This window comes from Triturus cristatus, chromosome 3_2, assembly GCF_964204655.1.
Source record: "Triturus cristatus chromosome 3_2, aTriCri1.1, whole genome shotgun sequence".
Lineage (NCBI taxonomy): Eukaryota > Metazoa > Chordata > Amphibia > Caudata > Salamandridae > Triturus > Triturus cristatus.
In genome coordinates, this window is record NC_140584.1 from 385,299,812 (window position 1) to 385,315,185 (window position 15,374).

The 15,374-nt window shown below is 41.8% G+C and overlaps 2 protein-coding genes across 4 annotated transcripts in view; one reads left to right on the plus strand and one right to left on the minus strand.

The window, feature by feature from the left end:
- AIRIM (AFG2 interacting ribosome maturation factor) overlaps window positions 1–15,374 on the minus strand; it is a 222,309-nt gene that overhangs the window by 144,847 nt on the left and 62,088 nt on the right. The window lies entirely within an intron of this gene.
- Window positions 1–15,374, plus strand: part of SNIP1 (Smad nuclear interacting protein 1) — a 59,008-nt gene that overhangs the window by 29,020 nt on the left and 14,614 nt on the right. For both annotated transcript variants that reach the window (XM_085647905.1, XM_085647906.1), the window contains one exon: window positions 10,585–11,144. In XM_085647905.1, coding sequence (XP_085504031.1) covers window positions 10,585–11,144 — 560 coding nt within the window. The remainder of the gene's footprint in view (window positions 1–10,584; window positions 11,145–15,374) is intronic.

Genomic DNA, 15,374 nt, shown 5'->3' on the forward strand with positions numbered 1-15,374 from the left:
TAGAGTCAAAAGAGTCTCGGGAGTGGGCAACTGTGGTGGATTGTAAAACAGGCAATGTAACATCCACAGGATAAGCATACTCATTATCATCAGGTAGACCACCAGCTGTCGGTGGCAACAAAGGACCAGTAACTGTATGCATCTCGACAGCAACATCAGGCACGGTGTTAGAAGCTCGGGCCACAACAGAATTTCTCAGCATCGAAGGGCAAGAAACTGCCGGAGTCATACTAAGAAGAATCGGCCACTCGCTCTGCTCCTGGGAAAGCTCTTCTTCTGAATGTAATGAAAAACATGCAAATGCAATATTAAAAGCACCCGAGTATTTGCAGCTGCGTGCGTGTTATGGCTAATCTAGTGGGCCGATCAACCTGAACCCAACAACATGCACCGTCTAGCGACCCAGACTGTTTCTTTACACCGTGTACAGACCAAGGTCGCTGCTCACTGTTTGGGATGTTAACAACAGACAGTTCTCATGTGAAGCAAAGTCGAGTAAGCATTTCTCAGTTTAATAACATGTGACTACAGTGTCGTGTGCAAAAGCAGCAAAAGCGGCAAGATGGCTTTCTAACATCTAACGCGGTTGTGCTAACTTAGCATTGTACATATGTAGATAACGATCTTCACTACAACCCTGTTGAATAGGGCTTGTCCAGATATGTCGGATTCAGGCTGATAACATGGGAGCAGTGGGTGCAGCAGGGATGTGGAGTTCCTATAGACTGACGCCCGGAACACATTGTTAGGGGTCAAGACCAACATATTTTGATGTGTATTTTGTCCGTGGGACAAGTAGGCCCAATCCCCTGCAGCACATACCCTTTGGCCAGTTTGAAGTACCACATTATGGATCAGGGAAGGGCACTGTCTGCAGTTAAGGTAATATTTTTGTCCCGATGTTAATGCTGTTCAAACTTGTATTTATGGGTCATTAACTGAAAGCCTTTATTATTAGGGTGAGCGCCCTGAGTAAATGTTGTAAGCTCTGACTACACTACTGACAGTGGTTCCAGCATAAAAATGTGTGCACACAGTTTCAACGTTTAGCAATATGTATAATGCTCCCAGGATGCTTTCTTATTTGATGCAAATATTTTGAAAAGCTTGGAAGCAAGATTGATGATTTTGTTTTCAAAATAAAATATTCATAAAAAATATGAACGCGAGGAGAAAAAAATGTCGCTAAACTACTGTCAAATTTCTGGTACCATTTATTTGCAGCATCATTTAGTAACGTGTTTATGCATGCTAATATTTCCCACAAATATTTATAATGGAAAATAAGTGTAACCAGTTTCAATAAGATTATGGGTAACAAAGTAACAAAAATAAGCAAGCACTGACAAAGCCAGTAGGTCTGAAATTGGTGGTCAATTTTTTAGTTTTGCCAATGTGTGAATTATTTTTGCATGGTTTTTGTAAAACCTTATTAGTGTGGAAGCTGCCGGGCCCTCACCATTCTAACAAACATTGGCAAAAGCAAAAATTGTTTTTGGTCTCAAAAGGCACGCACTGCCACAGTAGTTACTGGCACTGAACAGAACTACTTTGTGTCGGTATGCTCCTTGTGAAAGGGCAGAATGCTGTCACTTATAGTAAAGCCAGCTGATACATCAAAAGACATAGAATTTTAATAAACATAAAAGTTCATGGTCAACGCCAGACCAAATTAGGGGCCCAATTATTAAAGAAAGTCTCAAAAGTGCACCCATGGTATATGTCCTTGCATTAAGTGCAGCTATACACCTTTCGTGAATTCCCAAGAATTTACAGAAGTAGGACAAGACATAGTACTCCTAGAAAATATTTGTGAACTGCATTTTAGCGTGAGCAAATACGCATGTGTAGATTTACTCATGCGAAAATCTTAGTGTTTGCAAGTTCACTTTCCCTCCAATCACTTTTTTCCCCAATTTTGGAAGACGGTTAATGTCTGCCATTGTCAGGAGTAAATTTCCAACACTCTTAGTATGGGAAAAGATTAGAGAAGAGTTTTTGAAAACCCATAATACATGCAAGTTAGTAGGTTTGCACAGACTCAAAAGGGCATTCTAACCCTGGAACTATTGCTTACCACTACCTTCAGCGTATGTACTCCTGCAGAAACATGGCAGCATAAGGGGATTGCAAGTATTTAAACAATGCTATGGTATGAGCCCTGGTATAATCAGAAAGGCTATATCGGAGCTCTTAAAAAATGAGATTGCTGCCATAATTTGTCACCGCACAACATGGCACTAAAGGGAAAAGTGTTTTTTTTACAGGACAAGTAGGATTATGAAGCAACCTGCCCCATGGACAATTATATATTTTATTAAATTCCACACACCTGGTGCAGGCCTACGTGTGGTTGCCCACTACCCAACGCAGGCTTTTCATAGTGTGCACCCTGTAGAAATCCAGTGAACCGGAAGGGTACTATTTTTGCCCAATATATAGCGACAATCCCCTCTCATGTATGTTTCATATGCGTATTAAAGAGTCTAACCACTCTGTGTGTTCTCAGCATAGGGGAGCTCAGTGCTGCACTGCCTCTGCACAGGCAGGGTCCTACCATCCCTACACAGGCTATAGACCTCTGATCTGTAGGCATGTATTTGCTCACCATCAGGGCCTTGTCTGTTTAATGGCAACAATCTGGGCTGGAGGATTCTCCATTTCTCCTCCCACCCAGAGGCCTTCACTAAGTGTTTCATTGCTTTATACCGCAGCCGTCCAAGAAACCAGTGGTTGTCTCATTTCAATGTGTCTGGCTCCAGGGAGCCTAGGTAGATGCTAGCTGTCTGGTTTTGGGTTGTATATGGGGCCGTCCTCTGTTAGTTTCTCTCACTATGGGGGTTGAGGACAGGCCTTTCCCTCAACCATAATCTTCTAACTTGTCTCCCAGCTACTAATATTGTCAGTTCCCAATTCGTCCCTGCCCAGAGACCCGCATGGAGCACTGTGTTTAAAGTTGTAGATTTGAAGGAGCATCAAGGCCCCGCATCTGCTCCATTGCTTCAAAGGCCAAGCCTTTTGGATTGCTTTTAAAATTCAGGGATACCAAATAAAAACGTTGGGGGTCAGTGAAGATTTTAATAGTGCCTGACTGCCTCCATCAGCAAAGCATCCTCATAAAATTGGTTGGTTTAAATGGGTTTGGTCACCTGGTGATCTAATTTAGCTGATCAATGGCAATCGGATTGGACCCAGCGTGCAGAAAACGAAGGCATCTGAAGTAGGCAATCTCTCTTTTGTGAAGTAAGCAATACATGTACTATTTTAGTGTGCGTCAAACAAAAAATACCTGTTCCACCATAGATTACCCAACACTTTTTTATATGCCTTCAGAAGTCATATTTATTAACTCTGGGCTTGAATTACTTTTTTGGAAAATTTGTATTTTTTTCTATTCAACAAATTATTCTCCTTATTACTGTTTATATACATGCTCCTAATTGACATTTTCAAATACATATAAAACACATATGACATTATTTACAAAATAGGCACATGACAAGTCTTCTTATTAAAAAAAACCTTGGTGCATACCATAAATCAAATTCTTAAATTTGTATCTTTCCACCATACATACAATTAACCAAGTGACAATATACAAAAAAGCTGAAACAAAAAATTCTTGTCCGACGAGACACTTGTATAACCGTGGGAACCAAATCTAACTTTTTCCTCGCTTACAGCAAAGTTTTTCAGGTTCTAAAGGGATCTCGACTTGTTCACTCAAGTCAAGATTTAGCACTAATCTATGCAATCGTTCACATGTGTGGGTACTCTTGACTTCCAAAAACGTAGTAGCCGACATGTTTCAACCTTCAGCAGTGGACCAAAGTTAGGTTTGAGTGAAGGTATTCATCAGGGCGATATTCATTTATTCAAGTAGGACATCAGAGCTTCCCTAAATTAAACAAACGTGAATCTACTTAGTAAAATTATCTAAATTTAAAAGTGCAAATCATTTTCTCAAAGTCTGTTAAAAGAGAAATTTTCACTACATACCATTTTCTGTGGTAATCTGAGCCAAAGTGGGATCCCAAAGACGGTGACCAAAAGATAAATGTTTCGATCTTTTATTCTTGAGCATTCAGTCCTTATATTCTCGTTTTGGCGATACAGTGGAAAGTGAAGTCAGAGACAAGAAAGAGAAAGCGGAGTGTGTAACTACCAATTTTCAAATTGATAAGAGAATTGTTATGCTGCAATTTTACAATGGAAAGAAACAGGGGTTTAGAATAGGTCTCCAAAGTAAGCTCCCTTATTTCACCCTTCGTGGATTTTTTGAAGAGCGTGAAAAGAAAATGGGCAACAGATAAAAATTATTTAGCCTCGATTGTTAATAAAGACGTACAGTTTATTAAGGTTTACACCCGGTGGAAATCACGCTTATTATGTCGACTTTTAATTGTAGCATAAACCTGCTCTAATGTAAGATTGCTATCTCCTTGCCAAGCCGTTTGAACACCAGAATATTTCGTGTTTTCCCTGATGAGACCGTTCATGTTAGTTGTGGTTTTAAAAGGTACATGCTTTCCTCATGCGCATGTTATATATTCGTATTACCGAAAATACCTTGAATTGGTGATTATGCTCTCATATCCAGGTTGTCTTACGGGTTCGTAGATTGTCCGCGTATTCTTCTGCTCGCTTCAGTCTACAGAAGCGCCGACAGGCTGTCTTACGAGCTCACAAAGTTTCCGCGTATTCTGTTCGCTTTAATCTACCGAAACGCCGACATCAGCACTGCGGGTTCTTTATTGTTGTTCGTGGGCGTCATTGCGTACTACGTAACGTGTTGTCGACATTCAATGCCTGCTTGCGCCTGACTTCCTGGATACAGGGATATCCTGTTGGTGGTCTTGGTGACGTGTATGTTAATGCTTGTGCTGGTCTTAAAGCGCCCTTTACCACACTTCAGTGTATATTATGTTACATCTTCCTCCTTTTTATTTTTTGATGTAAACAAGTGCTTCTTGCTTGTCAAAAAATTAGTTTTTGGAGCTCTAAATTCTTCTTTAGTGCGTCTATTTTCAAATAAAACAGATATGGTATTGAAATAACTTATTTTTCAAGAATCATCAACCTGTAATCTTCCATGCATGTAACCATCCGCTCTCCATCCTTTGTGTATACTGCCTTATTCCCCATTTCAGTTGTTCATTTAAATTGTCAGTTTACTAAGTACAGTACATAATTTCATTTAAGCCATTTTCAATGGTTCCCAAATACATGATTGTTTTTGCTTCAAGGAGAGTAAGTAGATTCTCCATGTTATTACCTATAACATGTTTCAGTACTGTCCATTTGATGTCATTGGGACCATGCCCATTTTCAATGCAGTGTTGAACCATAGGTGCATTCATCACTTGGCATCCAAGTCTGGAACGGTGTTGTGTTATCCGTTTCTTTATTTGTTGAGAGGTTTTTCCTACGTATGCTTTAAAGCACGGGCATACAACACAGTAAATTGCATTTTGGGTTTTACAATTAGTGAACTCTTCGTGTTTCACAATTTTATGGTTGTAGGAGAATTGAATTCCTTCAATAGTCGTTGAACATGAGGTACAATTAACACATCTTCGATGACTTTTAATCGGGCGTAGTGATAGCATTGCTCTCAAGTTGAATGGGACAGATTTTATTAGAGTATCATCTCTGACTCGTTTGTCTTTGATGCTCTTGTTCTTCTTAAGGGCGAACACCCCTCTAACCCTTGGACATGTAAAACTTAAAAGCACGTCTTACCTTTTAAATGCATTGCAACCTGCCCGGGAGCCACCTAGGGCCTACTATAGGGATGCCTTACATGTAATGAAAAGGTAAGTTTGGGCCTGGCAAGTAGGTGTACTTGCCAGGTTGACATGGCAGTTTAAAACTGCATTCAGTCTCTGCAGTGGATGGCCTGAGACAGGTTTACAGGGCTACTCATGTGGGTGGCGCAATCGGTGCTGCAGGCTTACTAGTAGCATTTGATTTACAGGGCCTGGGCGCACACAGTGCACTGTACTAGGTAGGGGCTTATTAGTGAATCAGATATGCCAATCATGGAGAATCCAAATGCCAATACATTTTAGACACAGAGCACATGCACTTTAGCACTAGTTTGCAAGTGCCCAGAGTCCTAACAAAAGCAAGAACAAAGTTCAGCACACTGTCAAAATAAGGAGCTCAGAAGCAAAAAGACAGGGGAAACCACGCCAAAAGATGCCAGGTCGAACTTCATTTTTAACCCTATGTGTCTCTTGGGGAGAAAGAAATAGTCCAGGCGGGAGAGGGTGCTGTGTGTCCCAATGTGTACCCCCTGTTGCGCTAATAGAATAGGTGCCAGATATCTGAGAAGCCCAACGCCTTCAGAAATGGCTGCAGTAGGAAACTGCAACCACCGACTCGCGTACACGGAGTCTGTCAATTGACTCGTCTACCACCTGTTCCAACCCCCCTCCCATTGTTAAGGGTCCCACTGGAAGCTCGTCTATAAGTTTGGTAGTCACATCTACAAAGGATGGACACTGGGGAGGTGGGGCGTAAATGTTCACCTGTGTCAAGGGGGTACCACATAGGAGTCCAGTGATTGCCATATATCTGCCTTATAAATTGGACCATATCTTCGGGACTTCATAGTGTATGGGCCCTTTTAACAGTATAGCCACGCCTCTGGACCCCCTCACAAATGCGAAGTGAAAAGTCTGCTTGTAGCCAGGAAAGGTGTTTTGTTCCCCAGCAAGTAAGTTTCCTGGAGGAATAGGATATGCATGTAGCTGCTTAGTGGTGTGGAACCTTAGTTCTCTTAATTTTGCCTAGCAGACCATTTGCTTTCCAGGACACAACTGTTTTGGTGGTCTAGGGCTGTTCTGTTGCTAGTGATACACTAAGAGGCGAGGGAGCATAGGGAAGGCGGGCACGTTACTGTCTGTCAGGAACGTTTGGTGCACCGATGTATGAAATAACAAACCGGAGAAAAAACTAAAATGAAAACACCCGCCTCCCTATAGTGTTGCAGGGTAGATTAGCCAACGAGGCACTGGTGGCATCATGCCCCAATGTATCACAGCCCATAACCAGTGCGTTCGCGACCCAGCCTAATGCCATTGACTGAGTAGTAGCTGGGGGTCACTGGCGCTAGGAAGGGGGTATGCTGTTGGTTTGTGAACTGTGTGCCATTGTGCCTCGTGTTAGAGATGCATGCGTGCCTCGTTAGTTCCTACTGTCTGTTGCAGCTTCAACATACCGGGGCCGGCCCCATGATGCCTCAGGAGATATGGCACCACCCCCGGTCACATATATGGCACCACCCCCGGTCACATATATGGCACCACCCCCGGTCACATATAAAGTTGATGCAAAGGTCCGTTCTTCTGAGGTAACCGTTGGCTGTAGGGTCTCCCCATGGCTTGTCCATGGCTGCAGCTGCGCCAGCATTAGTCTCCTGTAGCCTTTCCGGATCGGTCTTGCCAGGATAAACTGGAGCGGTCCCTGCCAGGCTCCTTTTTTCAGGATTTCCATGGGGGGGACTGCAGCATAGTCTTAAAGTGGGGAGGGGGGCGACAGGGAGTGGTGTACCACTAGGTGGTAAGGTTTCTTGGTGGATATAGATTTTTTTAATGCAAGACGTCTTCAGGAATATCAAAAAAATAAAAGTCTTGTCTTGGTAAATTACTTTAAGTTTGGCAGGGTATAACAGCATGCAACATATGTTTAAATTGCACAGTCGCTTTTTTGCAGCAATTAAGCATTTTTGTTAGTCTTGAAAAAGTTTCGTATAATCAAGAAAAATCATGATTTTGTAGGACTGATACCTTACAGCATCCTGTGATCGGGCATGGCGTGGGATCGCCTCCCTAAGTATTTCAGTCAGTGTTCAAGCAATCACTGGCCGAGGGATGGGTGGGGGTGCCCCTGAAGGTGAGCCTTCTGATTGGTGATGTAGGGTGACAGGGGCTCTGTTTGTTAGATCGAGCATAACCATTGAGCACGGAATAGCTCAAGGGTGGACCCCTCATAGCCCTCGGTAGGTCCCTCTAGGCGGAGGTTGTTACTGCGTACTCTCTCCTCCGAATCTTCCCTAAGTAGATTATTGAAGCAGAGATACAGTTGTTGTAGCTGCTATGCCCATTATGTCATCAGCCAATAGAGAGTAACAAGGCGTGTTTTTTTGAAGCCATATATATTTTCAGGGCACTCTGGAAAAGAGACGGTAACCAGGTAGGTTAACCACGCTTTCCTTTGGATTATTACAGCCACTTTAATTTGTACATGATTGGGTTAGGGTTACTACACCATCAAATCTTCTCAGCCAGCCCTTATGGGGCAGCTTCTAGATCTGGTTACTAATTTTCCTAAGCTTTTATAGGGCAAACATGTAATAACCGAATGTACCGTCATGCTACTGCTCAAAATGTTTCAGGCCATCGCGGGTTGTGTGTTTTCTTCATCGAAGGAGCAAGATTAGCTTTATTAATACCTTTTACTTTTGATCTTTTGTAAGTAATTTCGAACTTTTGGTGTAACCAATCTTTATCTTCCTTTAAAAAGCTGCAGCTGGACTGGTTGAGTCTGCCGCTCAAACCTCCGTTACCAACCTTTGATTTTTCGTTCCCTTGGCTTTCTTTGTACTAGTTAAATTGAAAGTTTTTGAAGAAATAGGTTTTGGTATCTGAACTGCTTGCTACCCTTTAAGCTTAAGAGACACAAATCATTATTTTGTGGGAAATGCTGTTCTTCTGGTACCGCTCATGTCCAGGTCAGTATGCCTCACTGCCTCTTCGAGGAGCAGAGCATGAAAGGTCGAAAAAGACATTTGTGTTTTTCATGGTTCGTTCTTTGATGTATATTATACAAATCATGAGAGCAGTACACCTATGCTATTATTTGCCATTAGCCTGCATGAGAAACCTACAATGGCTATGTCCTTTTTTCATAGAACTTCTTTTTCCATTTATAGAGATCCACTTCTTGCGATTGCAAGTTTACTCTTCTATAATTAAAGCTCGAGTTTGACTGCGGCTCTAAACAATGCAAATACAAGAATTGTGTGCAGAAAAATATTTTATCACTCTTCAAATTACTAACAATGACTCATTTGGGTTATTCTTTCCGGTTTTCGGGGGCTCATCCAATGAACAATAAATTCGACATCAATAAGCCTGTGCTTGGAGATGTAAGGAGGTCAGTATTTATAGCCATTTATAGGAGAGGCACTAGAATCATTTAAATAACATTGGGGTGTAATTGGTGAGCATGTTTCAGCTGTTCCTGTTTTTAGTATATGCCATCACGAGGATTTGTCATAAGACTGCTCAATATTAATATAAAATTGCAAAATCAAGGCTAGTAAACGCACAGAACGTGCCTTCCAGTGTAAGTGTGGAAACAATTCATGAACGGTTAAAGCCCTGGAAAATTATTTAGGCTACAGAATACGGGCATTGGTAATCAAAGTTTGTACGCACTTCACAAGTTATTCCTAGGATGCACACCACTTCGTTAACCATAAATGAAAACATGAATCCAGAAGAATTCACAGCCAACACATATTTCATCCAGACAAAACCTTCTCAAGGCTTAGGCCTTGATTTCAAATTCGTAGGAATCCTGGTGCTTTTAATCCAAACAGATAAAGTTACCCTGGGGTACATTTTGATCAGTTGCAATAAATAATAGCACCTATTAAGAGTTTCCCAGGGAGTGACATGGAGATTCTGGTTCTTATCGCACTCATATCCTCATGGTAGAGTATATAACAAGTTTGACCTTCCAAAATGTAACCGTGTTAATTATTTAAAGCTGCCAAATCCACCAGCTCATAATCTAGCCCCTGCAAAAAAAGATTTAGTCCGAAGTAAAAAAAAAAAAAACTAAAAAAAGCGACCTACTAGTGATCGGGGCCTTAGTCTGGTATCACAAGCACCTTTCTGTATCCTGTTAAGATTAAATTTTCCCTCCATAGGGAAAAATAACAGTTCTGTGCCGTTCGTACTTTAGGAGCATATGATTGCTTTACATTCTGGATAATGAAGTTGAACTTTCTGATTGGGCACCAGAGAAGGGGCAGAAAGGCATAACTGCTTTTGTCGGTGGTACATTTTGACCATATCAAGTAACTTATAAACGCCATACCAGGCGAACAAGAGGACACTAGAAAAAAAAGACTTTATTCATTTTTTTTCCCCCAAGGTCTGGCTTGACAGCACAGATGTTCCGCAAGATATATTGTGTCCAATTCTTTAAAATATGCATAGAATGAGGGACCTTAAGCTCAACTCCGTGATGAATTGCTCTATCTCATGCTTTCTGTTTGTTTGGTGAATCATTGAGTTGTACATACAACACATGTAAACAGCGTTGGTTGATGGCTGTGTTTACTTGCAGATTAAAGCTTGGCCTTTTGCATTTTCCAATGCTTGTTTTATTTGTCCTTGTGATTGCTGGGATATTTGTTTTAAGACTTTAAAGAAGTACTATTGTGTGTGTATATAGTATACGTTGAGAAGTCCAAGAAAAGTCGGTCTAGATTTCAAATTAGTTCTTACGCAACAGATGTGATAATTGAGGTTTATTAGCCTATTTCATTATGCTTTTTGTTCACAGGAGAGGGATGATCATCACAGAGGAGGACGCGAAGACAGACCACACAGGGACCGTTCAGATGAAGCACATCATCGACGTAGAGACCAGCCCAACCGAGAGAGAAACCACAGGCCGGAAGGGAGAGACCGGAATCGGGACCGGGAGGGTCAGAACATACGCCAGCAGCGTGCAGAGCGGGAATTCTTCAATGAGCGGAGGCGGGAAAATCGCCATAGGAATGAGCTTAGTGGCAATCCAGAGCACCAGGGATCTGAGGAAGCTGCCCAGGAAAGCAATAGTAAAGACGCTCAGAATAAAGAACAGCCTAATTTTGGACTATCTGGTGCTCTCCTAGAAGACACTAACACCTTTCGAGGAGTGGTCATCAAGTACAGTGAGCCCCCAGAATCTCGCGTTCCAAAAAAGCGGTGGAGGCTCTATCCCTTCAAGAATGATGACGTTCTGCCTGTCATGTACATTCATAGACAAAGTGCTTATCTCTTGGGCAGGCACCGCAAAATTGCAGATATCCCCATCGATCATCCGTCTTGCTCCAAGCAGCACGCTGTTTTACAATACCGGTCAGTTCTACTCTTCCAAGAATACGCTATCAGAATTGTCATGCTGAGATTTAAGGGTCATGAAATTTGTTTTTAAGTCTTGCCTACTAAATCGCACATGCTTGGAGCCTGCCTATTGTTTACCATTGATTTGCTTCTTTTGTCTGCTTGCTTCTTATTTGTTATGTGTGTGTGCGCTTTTCTTCACCTAATTATTTTGTCCCTCACCTGGAGCAGGAAGGCATTACTTGTGTCCTTCCACTGCTCCCTTTTCAGTCACTACATTTTTCTTTTAGTAGAAGTGATCTACGAGAGTGTGGTTTTTCCCAGCTGTCTCCCTTGTGTTGCTATTTCTCTCCGTGTGCATTTCCCTTGACCTCCTCTGTGATGCCCCTGATTGCTTATCCTCCTGCGTTACTCCCTCCCATGTGTTATCCCCACCATGTGTTACCCCCCCTCCACGTTCTGTTTTTTAATCTGTTTGCTCCCCCACTTTTCTCTTGGTCCATTTGCTGTACAGCATGTCTTTAACCATTGGTAAAACCAAATGGTCCCACAGGCTAGGCCTAGTGGTTTTACCAATGTCTGTTATGGATTGTTGTGAATAAAAGGACCTTTTCTAAGGCTGGCTGAGGTTTTTGAAGTGACATCCTTTTATAGTTTGAGTGTTCAGTTTATACGGCTGGACAAAGCTTTTCGAATTTGGTGTAGTTGTTCATCAAAAGTAAGATATGTGCAGCCGCAAATAGTTTCTCCCTTCAGAATTTGGAATACATTCATATTTGGAAGACCATTACTCTTTCATTGAAGCATAACGTGCCCTAGAGGTAAAGTAGTAAGAAATCAGTACAAAGAGTGCCCCTCTATTTATCTCTAGTTTTACTTGATCCCCACTCTGGTGTGCAACCATTGTTTTACTTAATGCTTAGCAGTTTTGTTTGAACTGACTGGTTATGAACAAGAGTACATCAACTTTCCTGCCTTAGCAATGCCAGCTAGGGTTCAGTCATAGTGCATAGATGCACATTTACCATTATGCCCAGTGTCTGGAGAAGCCGAAGGATCTCGGGGGTTTTTGACAGGGTAACCTTTGTTATTCAATTTAACTCTATGGTTCTGGGGCAGTGCCCCCCAACTAGGATTGGCCTCTCCTCCTTTTAAAGTTCTGACTTGATCTCCGAAACTCTTCACCCATGGCTCATTAGCTTGTCTGTGCTGCAATTCATATAGACAGCTGCAATTCATATAGACAACTTGGTCCCCATGCTTTTTTTTTTTAACCAGCTTTTTCCTTTAGTTACGTTGGGAAGATGATACATTTTTCCTTTTTTCTTTTTGTAATTTATTTTAATGGTTCCCTCTGTAGGTTGTGATCACCATCAATAAGCTACCACTTTTGATGCAGGGTGCTGAGGTCTCCAAACCTCAGGGAAACAAATAAGAGACCTGCAGTCATGCTTTTTGCTATTAGGTATGCTACTAAGGGCAGCAGGGGATAGAGGGCAAATTATCCAGGTGTGGTTCATATGTTTGAAGAACTATGGGATGTATGCCTTTACCACACACGTCTTTACAACAAAATGGTAAGTATTTATCAAGCAAGTGAAACCCCTATTTGTGTGTGTACACATATATATATCTCAATAGGGGTATATATACGTAACCCTACATATATATTTCTTACCGACGGTCGCTGGTTGGTAGTTATAGTTAGGACCTAGTTTCCATAGGCGTAGTATTTTATTGTGATGCTAATAACTTTGGCGCTGTTTGACAAAAATTCCCAAACTATTTTTCCACTCACTTGAGCTGCTTTCTGGAAAGCTTTAGGGTGATTTTGTCACGTGGGGGAGTGAGAAAAACAGGGAGGGATTTAAAAACTATGTTTCCCTCATGCAATTTCCCATAGAGATTTTAGAGACCGCTACAGTCCAAAACGCTGAACAAAATTACACCAAATTTGGCAGAAAGCTCGATCTTTGTCCAGAAAGTGTGTGTTTTTGTAATTTGGTATAAATCTGTTCAGTAGTTTTGGAGTTAATAAAGAAAAAAGATTTATAACATCCCTGTAACCTTTGGGTTTTTTCAATGACTATAATATATATGATATATTTTCCCTTATCAACCTTTAAACTCACTGTCCCATAAATCTAACCCCTACCACACAATATCCTTACCCATCCCTAGACTAAAACAAAAACCACCTATACCCATACATATAAATGTATGTGTATATATTAATGTATGTGTGTATGTATATATACCCCAAGGGGGCGCCTGAGTTCAAGTACCTAATAAGCAGGAAATTGGTTTTAACCTTATCTTGATACTCAGCATTCCGCATAATCACAGGATTACCCCCGCTATACCTACCTGGACATAAAACAGCATTCTGGAACTTGCAGTTCACACGCTCCATGTGATCTGCAACAGGTGAGCTAAGGCATTTGCTTTGGGGCGGAGCGGACCACAACCAATCCGTTTGTGGCAGGACATTGAAATATAACTCACGCGACCGCAATCCTCTGCTGATGATATTACATCACTGTATTTAGTCACTTATTCACCCATGTCTTCTTCCATTAATCTTTAGCTATACATATATTACAAATATTTATTTTTCAGAAAGACACATATGTCATCAGCAGAGGATTGCGGTCGCGTGAGTTATAGTTGCCTGCACTAACTATAACGGGGGAATTTCATTGGTTTTTCACGAGTGAAATGTCCAGCTAACTATAACATGTGTGAAACCTATGGTTTTTTAAGTGAATTTGCAAGGTTTTTAAAATGCTAATTCCTAACTATAACGTGTGTGACACCTGTGGTTTTTTTTCAGTGAATTTATACGGTTTTTTAAATGCTAAGTTATTAATATATATATATATATATATATATTTATTTATTTTTTTTTAATTTTACCGTGCACGCGCGGCGGGCACGCGGTGCGCTTCGCGCACCCCGCGCCCACTTTACGCAGTTCGGACCGTGCGCGCACGGTGCGCAACGTTCACAGAATTTTTTCCGTTTCAACCGTGCGCGCACGTTGCGCGCACTTTCGCGAAAAAAATTAAAACTTTTTTGGGCCCTTGGGGGTCCTTCTGGGACCCCCTGACGAATGCTAGGGGGTCTGGAACTGTCCAGCCTGCCCCCTTTTCACGTTCTCAACCTTTGTTTTTCACCCCCTCAGAGTGCGAGAGACAAAATGGCGGCCGACACTTCCTGGTTTCGACCGATTCGAATGTTTACTAAGATCTAACAACCAATCAGAATTGCGCTCGCGCACGGCAGGGTGCGCGCACCCAGCGCGCACGGTGCGCGCGTATAGATATATATATGCTATTTTCTCAGGAAATACTGAACAGATTTACACCAGACCTGCAAAAGGCACTTCTTTGACCTTATGGCTACCTCTCTGCCAAATTTCACGTAATTCTGTTCAGCCGTTCGGGCTGTAGCTGCGACTAAAGTCCCTATGGAAAAATCCATGGGGGAAACGCGTTTTGGGACCCCCCCCCCCCCCTTTTTCTCGGCCCCCGCTTGACGAATCCCCCCCGAGACTTTCAGGGAAGGAGCGGAGCGCCCCATTAGTTTTGAAAATTTCGCGAGGATTCGTCAACCGGCGCCAAAGTTATTCAAAATAGAATTTTGAGATTTCCTATGGAAACTCGGTCCTAACTATAACTATCTACTAGCGACCGCCAGTAGATATATATATATATATATATATATATATATATATATATATATATTTGTGGGGAGAGACACACTCACTCTCTCTGTCCCTCCCTCCCTCATATTTGCGTACCATTTCATTATAAAGGCATGCGTGGTAAAGGCATTGTGTGGTAAACATTCGCATAAATAGTTTAACGAATTACATACATTATATGGTGGAGTAACTGATCAGATCCAACCGTTTACATCCTTAGCATCAACAGATTTTGAGGGTGGTTTTTTTTTCTCCTTTTATGGCAATATCCTCTCCATGCAAGTTTGGTCCTCTAGTTCGCTAAACGTGATCCCACACTACAAAACCTATGACTGCTTTAGGATTGCGTCGTCTCAAGCCTTTCATGCACAGAACAGCAATAATGAAAAAACCTTTGGTGAAAGAAATTCTGCGTTTCCCCCATGCTCCTTCAGCATCCACAGAGTTGTTCCGACTTTGGATTGGTCATTGGTATGTGTTCACGATCATTAAATTTCACACACTGTATTCACGCCTGGTTTCTGGGCTGGTGTTTTAAA